The 12,500-nt window shown below is 39.3% G+C and overlaps 1 protein-coding gene across 1 annotated transcript in view; it reads left to right on the top strand.

The window, feature by feature from the left end:
* Window positions 1–12,500, top strand: part of ERp60 (disulfide-isomerase A3) — a 12,763-nt gene that overhangs the window by 37 nt on the left and 226 nt on the right. The window contains exons 1-10 of the mRNA XM_043024273.2: window positions 1–173; window positions 6,940–7,027; window positions 9,525–9,645; window positions 9,736–9,870; window positions 10,331–10,538; window positions 10,810–10,942; window positions 11,050–11,213; window positions 11,329–11,554; window positions 11,647–11,775; window positions 11,947–12,500. The exon at window positions 1–173 is cut by the window's left edge and continues 37 nt beyond it; the exon at window positions 11,947–12,500 is cut by the window's right edge and continues 226 nt beyond it. Of these exons, the coding sequence (XP_042880207.2) occupies window positions 34–173; window positions 6,940–7,027; window positions 9,525–9,645; window positions 9,736–9,870; window positions 10,331–10,538; window positions 10,810–10,942; window positions 11,050–11,213; window positions 11,329–11,554; window positions 11,647–11,775; window positions 11,947–12,060 (1,458 nt within the window). The 5' untranslated portion in view covers window positions 1–33 and the 3' untranslated portion in view covers window positions 12,061–12,500. The remainder of the gene's footprint in view (window positions 174–6,939; window positions 7,028–9,524; window positions 9,646–9,735; window positions 9,871–10,330; window positions 10,539–10,809; window positions 10,943–11,049; window positions 11,214–11,328; window positions 11,555–11,646; window positions 11,776–11,946) is intronic.

Raw genomic sequence — 12,500 nt, forward strand, 5'->3', positions numbered from 1 at the left:
ACGACAGAGCGTGAAGAAGAAGAAAAGAAAATCATGGCTACGAGATTGTTAATACTACTCTTTGCCCTCGTGGCTTTTGCGTCGGCCGACGATGTCTTGCAGTTAAACGACGCGGATTTCGACGGGAAAGTGGCCAGCTATGACACGGTCCTCGTCATGTTTTACGCCCCGTGGTAAGCAAGCGAGCGGCCGTCAGAGCATTAAAAGTATTTTGTATGTAGGATAACAGGTAGAGAGCTCTCTCGTTATGCTGCTCTCATTTGTATCGTTTGACCCTGGCTCGTATGTTGTAGGACCTGGTTCGAACGAAGCTCTTCTTTACTATTCGTGAATGGAGATTTTTGTAAGTTACTGTTTGTTTTGTAATTTTATATCTTTACGTGATTCAAGGTGTGATGTTTTATGTGGGTTTCTGCAGGGACGTTGGAGCGGAAGTTTCTTGTGCATGTTCTATTGCAGCATCGTATGCCGTATACTGCATACCTTATGCAGTTTATTCTAGAGGCGTTTGCAACATGCCATCGTATCAGGGCTTTGGCAGGTGGAAGTGTGCAAAGTAAAATCTGTTTAGGTAATGGTTTGAAGATAATGTTGGTTAGAGAATTTTGCATGGAACTTGGTGTCGATTCCGGCCGGGTCTTGTAATTGGCGTAAGAGCTTGATAGGTGTAGCAGCCATATTCTAAGTCCCTATGCGCGCCGTGTACATGACATGAACATGCCGCGATTCTTATTCTAGAAGCGCGGGTTCGCGGCAAAAGCGTGGCAAATTCGTGGCAAATGCGTGGAAAGTATTGGAACAATCGTGGAAACTCCGTGGCAAGGGGGTAGGCTTGTCACGATAGTTACACGAGTCAAAAAAATCATATTTTTACTGTACTTTTTCTTACCAAAACTTCATATGAGCATACTACGTTTGAAAAGTAATACCTATATTGGTTATATTAGGCATCATTGTCCTAGACACGGATTACAAACTCTTTTAGGAAAACATGGATTCTCTGCTGATTTTGAGTTTGTTTACCTTTTAGCGGACTTTTCGAAGGAGAGTGAAGTTAAATGAATGGTAAAAGTAGTCAGGGACGTAAAATTAAAGCATATAATTATATGAAATATGTATACATTAAATCGATATGCATGATATATTAAAAATGCGCATATATGTACAGTATATACAAAGATAAAATAAGGAAGATCTGTTCATAAACACACGGTCCCTCACATCCCGTTTGTTTTGATCGAGCGTAGAGTGAATTACCAACAGCGCGTTCGTGAAATGGTTGTCAATTCTTTAACTAGGAACAAGTACAACGACTGATTCATACCAAAATTGAATTATCTTATGTTAGTGCTACCTATGATTGTAGTTTCTCTTATGAATTTGTCGTGTGGACAGTGCCATTCATTCGAAACATGTTAATAAGTGGGTTGACTTTGGAACGGTTGGTAAACCTGAAGCAGTTGACGCGAACGTGCCGCGCTTTTGCGTCCTAGAATACCGCATTCGTTACATGAACACGACATGGACATAACATGAACATGACATGGCCACGACACGCAGAAAACGTTATAGAATACGGCTGTAGGAGTCAAGGTGGAAGGATTGCATGCCCAATTTCAAATGCACTTGCTTTCATCCTTATTGAGAGGATTAAATTTAACATTTATAAAAAAAATAAATAAAAATAAAACCAACTGAATTTGGTTTCGAGGGTTTCATTTTGGGTTTAATTCCTAAAAGGGTTTTAATTGGAGCAACCCAACAAGTGATTAAAACCAATAGGTGGGGAGGGCATGAAGTATTCCAGAGAAAGTGCCAGGTAAGATAGGAATAACTTGTCAGCATATCCTTTAGAGGCTCTCTAATCAAACATAGTAATATTGGTCTTCTGTAAAAAAGTCATTTACTCACCTGCCCCCCCCCCATATCACACACACCAAAACCCCAATTGTGTTTGTCCCTGGCTACAATTTTCAGCAGATAGTATTGTTCCCCCACCCCTAAAACCTTAACCAACTCAAGTTAGACCTAGCCAAGGAGGAGCTCCTCCCCTTCCTGCACCCCCCCCCCCTTTTTCAGCACTTTGTACTTCAGACTTGGATTTTTTAGAAATTGGTGTGCTTTCAATCAACTAGCACTTCTAATGATAACTGCAGACTAGAAATGGGAATTGTTTGTTCAATATCTATTGTGCCACCTGCCTGGTATAGAAATCCAGAATACCGAGTCTTTTTGGAAGCTGTCCATTCCTAGTTTGTCTATGGGAGTTGTTTCTGCATTTAAATTTGAAATTGTAAAATCAATTTTACTTAAATGCACACGATCTTGGGCCATGACATTACACCTTAAGAAAACATCGGTACGAATTTTTGTCATGGATTGATTCTAGACATTAACCCTTAAATTTAAAGCCAGTTTAATGCTGCTACAGCAGTGGTTAGCAAACCACATCTAGGTACATTTTAGAAAGATGGTATTTCATTGTTAAATGTGACCATTGAGTTGGCAAACCTAAACCACTTTTGATCAGCTGATACTTGCCAAAAGTACTCATTTCTACTTGATATGGCATTTCTTGATGTGGTCTTTGCTCTAAGTTAGTGCATTGTTAGGTGAACAATGGTATTAGAAGCTTCCCATATGAACTTGTATACTTAAGATATATTAAATACAGAAGTTATTACTACCTGTATAAAAAATATATATATATAAAAAATAACTTGTAAAACTTTAAATTTTTGTGATTAGGTACCTTAGTTATAGACCCAACTATTGGTCTTTAAGGTTGTTACAAGTAATATCTTTAACATGTCTTCAAGTGTTAAGCAAAAAAATCATTTGGAAGATCTTGGTATGTTAACCCTCTCGACGGGTGGTACACTATGGTACTGCGCACTCTAGGCCCGTTTGCTGGGTGACGCCTTACGGCGTCGTTTATTTAACTGATTTAGGCCTATGCGTTCGAGAGCCCCAGCATTGTAACATGCAAGGCTGGAATGCCCCCGTCGTGAGTGGGTTAAGTGATTGTAGATGTCAGGCCAGATGGTATCAGGCAAGTTTTTCCATTTCAGGAGTGTGAATGGAGCAGGAAAAGTGTAGGTAAATTTTCCGAATAACGTCGCGTCGCTAAATACCACAAAAGTGGTATTGATGGATTCCTCTCAACCTCTACTATTCATATATAGTGAAATTAATGAGCGCTTGCACCCCTGAAGCCCACAATCTGGGTCCCGATAGTAGGGGAGGGCATGAAGTAGATCAGGGAAATTGCGGGGTAAAATATGAATTCCGGCCATATTTCGTATGCAAAATCTTAACCAATTACCTACCTAACTTTGCTTAGGTTTGAAGTTTGCCCTAGCCAAGGGGGGGCTTTGCCCCCCCCTGGACCCCCCCTTTTTAAGGCACTTCGTGCTACCTCGTGCTACTTCGGTATCACGAAAACCTTAACCCAACTACCTACCTCACTTTCCCTAGTTTTGAAGTCAGCCTTTGCGAAGAGGGAGCTATGCCCCCCTGTGGATCTCCCCTATTCAGGGCACTTCGTGATACTTATGATGCGTAATTAGTCCTGTAGATAAAAATGCCGCGACGCGGATAACCCTCACACTGCGCCATGATGACAGCAACTGAGTCTTCGTCTTATATATTCCTCAGGATAGGTAACTAGGACCGATGGTGACGCGACCACTCAATAGAGGGCACTCTATAATTATACTGTAAATAATGGGGAATATTGCGCCATCTGTTGAGAGAACATAACAGCACATGCAGGTAATTCCTTGGGGGTTTCCAGTCCACAGCTTGCTACTATCCGTAAATACGTAAACACAGCCATGTTTGAATTTCAGGGCGAGGATGGTGGATTCGGGATATCTTGCCCAAGGTATGTTGCACGAAGTGCCCTAAAAAGGTGGGGTCCAGAGGGGGGCAAAGCCCCCCTTTGGCTAGGGATTAATTCAAAACTAGGCAAAGTTAGGTAGGTAATTGTTTAAGATTTTGCAAGCGAAATATGCCCCGAAGTAGGATGAGGTAGCACGAAGGGCCTTAAGAAAAGAGACCCAGATTGTGGGGTCCAGGGGTGCAAGCGCTCATTAATTTCACTATATATGAATAGTAGAGGTTGAGAGGAATACATCGATACCACTTTTGTGGTATTTCGTAACGCGGCGGTATTCGGAAAATTTACCAAAGTGTAAACATTTTAAGTGCAAGCTTATATTTATACCATTACTGATCTGATTAGAAATATTTGAAAAAAGCTAAAATGGCTAAATTTGTGAAAGGATCAGCTGTAGTTCAAATTACATGACAGTAAAGATGGTTACAAGAGGGGACAGGCTGTTTGCCAGAGGCAACCTTTATGGCCTGAGGAACAAGGAAAGGAACAAAATACATGATAGACGAGTGATCTTGAATATCCATGCAAATAATTATTGTACATACATACTTAAATTGCATTTAATCATTGATTATCATTTTGAGTACAGACAAGACAGTTTGTATGTGAAAGACACTGAGAATGGTATAAAACATGGCGTGGGAACACAACGATGGACTCTGGTCAATTTATAGAAAATACTTTCTTGACCTGGGTCAACAAGGGGAAACCAATGTAAACAGCAGAATGCCCTTATGTTGAGGCAGTTACACAGATCATAATTTTGGCTTTAGTCCCCACTACACTGTTGCTAAGAATCTGCTAGCTGTTTAGGAGAGTAGTTGCTGCATTGCAAGAATAGACTATAGACTATTCCAGTTTATTTATTGCATCTTCAAGCTCTCATATATTATAGGTGAGCAGTCATACTATTACTTTTGGTGATCTTTGTATTACCAATATTACCAATTGGTTTCTATAGCCTAAAGCTGATCTCGACACGATACATCGTAAGTCGTCCATTGATATCAAAGTTAAAACGAAAATATTTTACTATTGTCTAGACTTAGTGCTAAGCTTGTTAGATGAATATACAACCATTATTAAGCAATTACTAATTTTCATTAGATTGGTATTTTGTGGAATGGTCTTGAACCCTAATCTGCCCAGGTTTTATATACATGCTTACATGCTGGGGAAAAGTAGGAATGTGAATCCAAAATAGTCGTAGTTGAATATTTATCGACATTAAAAGTAATTTGTCCTCCAGTCTCCCAGTCAGAACCACTACTAGCCTCCCCTCCCCTCCCCAACCCGCATTAACCCATTGTCAACAGGGCGCCTAACGACCTAACTGGTCGTCAAGGCGGGTGGTCTATGACATTTGCGGCACCTGGCAAAAATTAGAGGGAAGGGAAAGGGTTTTCTCCGCCCTCCCGGTAGCGCAGACTAGCCCAAAAACTATTTTTCCATAAATCCATCATAAAATGTGAGTTTAGGCTGACTTTGGAAACCTGTAGCTCTGGAGCTAGTGCTGTTACAGCCATATCTCATGACTGCACGCTTCAACTGTGAGCATTGACTCCCGTTTCTTAACCCGTTAACGATGGATGACGTGTTTTTTCGTCATACATGACACAGGACCTCTTGCCTGACAATGGGCGTCATGGCCTTCGGGTATTTTAGATCACTGTTATTTTATTGTACTATAAGTAATGAGTGAGTCATGTTGATAATTGTAGTCATAATTATTATAACTGCCATAATACTAAGCAAAATGGTTTTCAACTCCCTTACAAAACCTAGATGGCACCACTTTCTCCTAGCACCAGCAGGAGAGAGAGCCTTGAATGGCACCCATCTACTGTCTCTAGCAAGCACCATCTCTGTAGAGTGATGGCACATAGCAGGTTGCCGACCTCTTGCTCTAAAGTACCGCAGATGAAAGATGTGCAGGCAGAACGAGAGGAGGAAGGCGACTCGCACCATGCCCAATGCCTACAATGTGCCCCTGTGCCAGTATGGATGCCTTTTGTTATGGCACTCACTGTCAAAAGCACAGATTTCCTTCATCTTCCCTACTTCTTCATTTTGGATGGTTATAAGTTTCATGCGAAAAAATGAAGATGCTTTTTGTACTCCCCTAAACAGCAATACTTTTATCACATCGAGTATAAAGAAAAAAAATGTTTATGGACCCTGAACTACAATTTTAGTTAACTGCAGAATTGATGGAGCCTGTGATATGACAAATATAAATTTCTAAAAACACAAACACACACAAAAACAAAATACAAAAATGGCTCTAGCTCTACAATGAGGGACTAACGGAGTGGGAAAAATCAAAATATGTTGCAGAAGCTGCCTTGCTTAGAAAAAAGATAGCACTGTATTCTATCATAATTGGTGGCTGCATTAAAAAGAAAAGAGATCACAAACGTGTCTGGTGCCGGGAGTGGTTGCAGAGACGTGAAAGAATGGGTAGCTCTGTGACAATCCTAAGTGAATTGCAGGAGGAAAATGAAACATTGTTCCGCAATCTCGTGCGTTTGGCAGTGACGGAAGACCTCGATCCACTGCCCTCTATTGGTGCTGGGAGCGGACAGTTTGATAGTTTGCCTGCTGAAACTGCTTGTACAAGGGCAAAGCCTTCGTGCCCGACGGGCAGTGCTCGGCGGTGTGGACGTGACTTTAGGCGTAATCGGTGCTGACATGTATGCCATGACACCCGTACGCAATGGGTTGATTGGAGTTTCTCTACTCTTTCCCCCCCCCCCCCTCCTCCCTCTCTCCTCTCTAGATCAACCTAGCTCATTGTCCTTATTTGGTCACCTTCAGTTCTAGTTAAAGAATATCTTGAGGGGTACTCTCTCCATGTTTTATGCTTTTATTTATTTTTTTTCCCCTCTATGAATTGCTTAATTTCCTTACAAAATATGGCTAAACAGCCAAGAGTACAACTAAGCACTATACCAGGAAGCATTAACCTGGTTTATGGTATAAAAGTGGATTGGTTTCACCAGTTTCTGCCAGGCACTTCAAAGCATTTTTACTTTCAGGTGCGGTCACTGCAAGAGATTAAAGCCCGAGTTTGAGAAGGCATCCTCCACCTTGAAGGCCAATGACCCCCCTGTCTACCTTGCTAAGGTAAGATTTAGGAAATTAAGGTGAAGTTGGCATTGTCTAAACTTGCTGATTTTTTGTAACCCTTTTCTTAGATATTTTTCTGGAATGCTAAGAAACTTTGATCTGGGTAGTTAAGTTAGATTTGTAGAATTTATGATGTCTTGTTACCATACTGAAAGTAACTAGCCTTCATAAGGCCAAAAGTAAATTAGACCACATTTGTACTACCATTACTATAAATATACAGGTGGTGGTATGATTATACTTGTCTATATTGCATTGAGTTTGCAATCCTCTATCTTTAATTGAATGTTACTTTAGGTGGCTTAAGGGTCATTTTTTCATCCACTGGTGTTGAAGAGATTTTGGTTGTAACACTTGATATACACACAACTTCTGTAAGTAACACTAACCTTTTATTTAGGGACTCCCTAATGTGTGCATGTACATATGTTAAAGAAAATGGGTAATAAGTTCATATATATCCCCTTGGACAGGATTCTTAATGAAGCCAAAGGTGTTGCTGGTTCAATACATCTGAAAATATTTTTTTTTATTGGAAGCCTTCCTGGACTACACAAGCTGGTACACTTGCTTAAGGCAGGTGGTCACTCGCACAGAAATGGACATGCATCTAGTGAACAGATCTCCAATTTGAATCATAGCGGAATATATGGGTAGATCGGTTTTATTTCCATTTGTCCTTCTGACAGCAGGGTATTCTGGTGTAAGCACCATTTAAGGGTTTTTTCACCATTAACCATACAAATGGTAGGGTAAAATATTAAAATCACTATCATGAGGGCTAACTATAGTTGGAAATCATATTCATTATAACTCAATAAATTAATTTGGAGTGTATATCTGCAATGAACTAAATGCAAGGCAAAAATCTTTTGTGCAGTGTTTGATAACCCCTAGCGTGTGCCCCAGCAGCCGTGTTACTTTCACTGAGCATTTGGCTTTCAGAAGACAGCAGGCTTCCCCTCTCAAGTGAACATTTAAAATTATGTAGTATCAATTTATACAGTGGTTGTATGCAGCAAATGTTTTGCTCAGATTAAGAAGAAATGGATTAAAATGTTTTCTAATTTATCGCTCTAAGAATTATTGAAGTAATTTTGGTATTTGATCTGATACATACAGTCTGTAGGTCTGGGGCAGCTGCTCCCTACATCTTTTAGTTTATCAGACTTGCACACCACAGGGATTCCCACATCTTGAGCAGCTCTTGGGTTAATTGGTCCACCATATCAAATGTTTAAATAAAATACCCTTTATGGATTGATACCATAATGCATGAATATATATATCCATGCACTATTTTTTACATAGATCCAAGTGCATAGTTGATAGAATTCATTACTAGGCCTACCTGATCTTGTTTACCCCATTCCTTGATTTTTCAAATTAACATTTGAATATTAACCCATTGATGCCGGTGTTTTTAATTTCCTAATGCCACTCCTGCTGGCTAGATAATGAGTAAGAATTTTTCCTGTGCGGTGCTGTGCTCATTTGAGCGCCTATTCACCTACCCGATTCAACAGGGTTACAAGTATTTATATTGTCAATTGAAGTATGCTAATGGAGAAGTTGTCATCTGGCATCAATGGATTAGAAAATAATAAGTCAAAATAATCAAGGAACGGGGTGAACTGGTATGGTCTAGCAATTGAATCGGACTAAACATGCATGGAGAGCTAGCTACTTAAGGAAAAAAAAAGTGAACTGTAACCCATTGATGCTGGGAACATGCACTGTTAGGTCTATCAGCTTTTCAGTTTTATAATATTCAAGAGATATAGGTCTTGTATAGAAGTTTTATGCTAGATTCTCTTCAGTGTACATCTGGCCCATTTAAAGAGTTAAACTTTAGACTCCTGTATGTTGTAGCTGCAGAGCTTTTAGTGAAGGTGGCTTTGCAGTTTATTCTTATTGGAATAGTTACATTGTCTTGATTTTTTGACAAAGAAATCAGAAAGAATAACTACTGCAGACACTTCATCCATGTCTTGTATATCTAATCTTGCAACAAGATATTTAAGCTAGTTAACATTTTTCTTCATCAAACTTGATAATTATCTAGTCCCCATCTTAACCCACTTACGACGGGGGCATTCCAGCCTTGAATGTCCCAATGCCGGGGCTTTTTTGAATATTATCCTAAATAAAATAAATGGCTGCACAATACTGTACCCTGCCCGCGGCTTTGGGACTTTTGACCCGTCCAGAGAGGGTTAATGACACTTATGCACAAAGTAGTGGGTATTTTGTGATAAAAGATGGTTAAGTTGCCTTCTGTAAGCATGTATTCAGGCTCTAAGTCAAATTTTGCATAATTTAAATTTTCTTAATATTAGTGTTCAGTGCATGTGTAATCCTAGTAGTTGTTGCAAGATAGGACTTATTACATGTAGAACAGTTATTGCTGGCATAAGTAAAATCAAATGCTATTGGATTTTCAGGTTGATTTTGTTTACTATTTGAATGGAGGTTAAAAAACAAACCATTTCAGGTGGATTGTACTGATGACGGAAAGGACAGTTGTAGCAGATTTGGTGTTTCAGGCTACCCTACCTTGAAAATCTTCAAGGGAGGAGAGCTCTCCACAGACTACAATGGCCCACGAGATGCCAGTAAGTGTTTTACACGTTGTGCAATTATAGTGAGTTAATTTTCCTTCCCTGGTGTACGTTCATTATTTAATATTTTTTTCCCCCCTCTAGGTGGTATTGTCAAGTACATGAGGTCACAGGTGGGCCCAGCCTCAAAGGAGTTGACATCTGTAGAGGCTGCAGAAGCATTCCTTGGTGCTGCTGAAGTTGGAGTGGTTTACTTTGGTGGAGACTCAAAGCTTAAAGGTTTGTATACCTATATGCTGCCAGTGTAATGTACTAAGTGTTTGATTTATGCTTTGTCCAGGAAAAGGGAATGGGAATTGTTGCTTTAGGTAAGAGCAGATGTTCAGGAAAGTTGGAAAGTTAAAATGAGATGTGATCATAAACAAGTAGTTAAAATGGTATTAATCCTCCTAATCTTGTAATTAAATGTCATGCTTTTTCCTAAATAAGTGAACCTGTCTTAACTGAAACATCAAATTTATTTTTTAGTGTTGACACTAAAGCTGTAATTGAAAATCTTTTATTTGTACAGGAAAATGTGTATTTTATTGCATGATGTACATTCCATTGGCTTCATTTGGAATACTTTCTAATATAGCTCTTACAACACATTGCCATCCTTCTTCCTATAGTTTATTTACTTCCAATGTATACTGTCTCTTAAACATTGTATGATGCTTTATTTAGTCTTGAATTTCAGATGCTTTCTTGAAGGCTGCTGATAAGCTGAGGGAATCTATCCGTTTTGGACACTCCCTTGACACCACCATCAATGAGAAGTATGGCTACAGCGATGTGGTTGTGCTCTTCCGACCAAAGCACCTTGAGAACAAATTTGAGCCATCCTCTGTTGTGTTTGAGGGATCAGCTGACAGGGCTGAGATTGAGTCTTTCATCAAGAAGAACTTGTAAGTAGTTTTTTTTTTTAATACACATTCCATTACTTTCACTGGAAACCCATTTTCCAGGTTAAAGCTACTGTTTTCACAGATGGGTGGGAAAAAATCCATTGATAAGCGTTGGTGTTAATGTAGTCCAGTTGTTTAATATTTAGCCAAATGGCTGGTGTAGCTTGTTGGTTCTAAAATGTTTGTAAACTGTAATACAATAGATTTTGATTTGGTGCAAGTTTATGAACTACTCTTATTTCCAAGATGTTTATTATTACTATCTTTGCAGCCATGGTTTGGTAGGGCACTTAACACAAGACACTGCTCAGGATTTCAAGCCTCCAGTTGTGATTGCATACTACAATGTTGATTACATCAAAAATATTAAGGGTACAAATTACTGGCGTAACCGCGTCCTCAAGGTAAGACTTCGTAGTTTAATAGTAAAAAAATACTTGGAAAATGTAAGTGAATAGCTTTTAATATAAGATTAGACCTTTTATAGTTAACAGTTGCAATGTGTCCACAGGTGGCACAAAATTTTGCTGAAGACTTCAAGTTTGCTGTTGCCAATAAGGATGACTTCCAGCATGATATCAATGAGTATGGCCTTGATTATGTCTCTGGTGACAAGCCAGTGATTTGTGCACGTAATGCCAAGGGCCAAAAGTTTGTCATGCAGGAGGAGTTTTCGTAAGTATTTATTTATTTATTTATTTATTTTGCGGAGGGTGTGGAGAATTTGTGAATTTGTAGCCATCTACTTGCCATTTGTAGCCATTGACTCACCCACTCTTTCTGTCCATAGAATGGATAACCTCCAGGCTTTCCTCACCAATCTGAAAGCTGGCGAACTTGAACCTTATCTCAAGTCTGAGGCAGTGCCAACTCAGGATGGCCCTGTCACTGTTGCTGTTGGCAAGAACTTCAATGAAGTTGTCAGCGATGAGCGTGATGCCCTCATTGAGTTCTATGCTCCTTGGTGCGGTCACTGCAAGAAATTGGCACCCACCTATGATGAGCTAGGAGAGGCGGTAAGTTAGGATTTTGACATTACACCTTTTTTTTTTTTTTTGCATGTATTGAAAGTACAATAATATTTTTTGCTAATAAAATATCTTTGCAGATGAAAGACGAAGATGTAGACATCGTGAAAATGGATGCCACTGCCAATGATGTTCCTCCTCAGTACAATGTTCAAGGTTTCCCAACTATCTTCTGGAAACCTAAGGGTGGTGTTCCAAGGAATTACAATGTAAGTAAACGAGTTTATATAAACACTATAAAAAAACATTGATTTAAAGCCTCCCCTGTTTGCTGTTAAATTGAAATTGGAAGTAAGCGCTCTTAATTTAAGAATTGAAATAATTTACATCTGGAAGTGCCCAGAAGTTAAACCAAGCTAATATAAACTTGTTCTCCTCAGGGTGGCCGGGAACTTGATGATTTCGTCAAGTACATTGCCCAACATTCCACAAATGAACTGAATGGATATGACCGCAAGGGCAAGGCAAAGAAAGGCAAGAAGACCGAACTTTGAGATCTAGATATAAATTTTTACAACCAAGGTGTGTTGGCACCTCGAAGTGTGTTAAGAGTGCTGCAAATGTTAGTCGTGTATGATTACTCCATGCATTATATTTTTTTTCATGTGTAGCAATCAAAGGATGTCTTTTTGATGTACTATCTGTATTGTATGCAGTTAATATACGCAAATTTGTTTCCTTTCAAAAAGGCTTGTCAGGTGAAAACTTGCTGACAGTATTAAGAATATCATCAAAATGAATTACTACCGGTGAAGCTTGTCCTGTGCCTCTGTTTGTATGAAAGTTCAGACTGAATGTGTGAAGTTGTGCAATAGTTTGTTTTTGGATTATGATTGTCTTTTGATTCTAAGAAAATTTAGACGCAATGCAGTGAACTTTATCGAAGACTGAATTGATTTAACAAATCATTCCGGCCCTTGTCTGAAATACAAGA

The sequence above is a fragment of the Penaeus japonicus genome, unplaced genomic scaffold, assembly GCF_977035675.1.
Source record: "Penaeus japonicus unplaced genomic scaffold, GWHDUDI00000001_assembly GWHDUDI00000025, whole genome shotgun sequence".
NCBI classification, from domain to species: domain Eukaryota; kingdom Metazoa; phylum Arthropoda; class Malacostraca; order Decapoda; family Penaeidae; genus Penaeus; species Penaeus japonicus.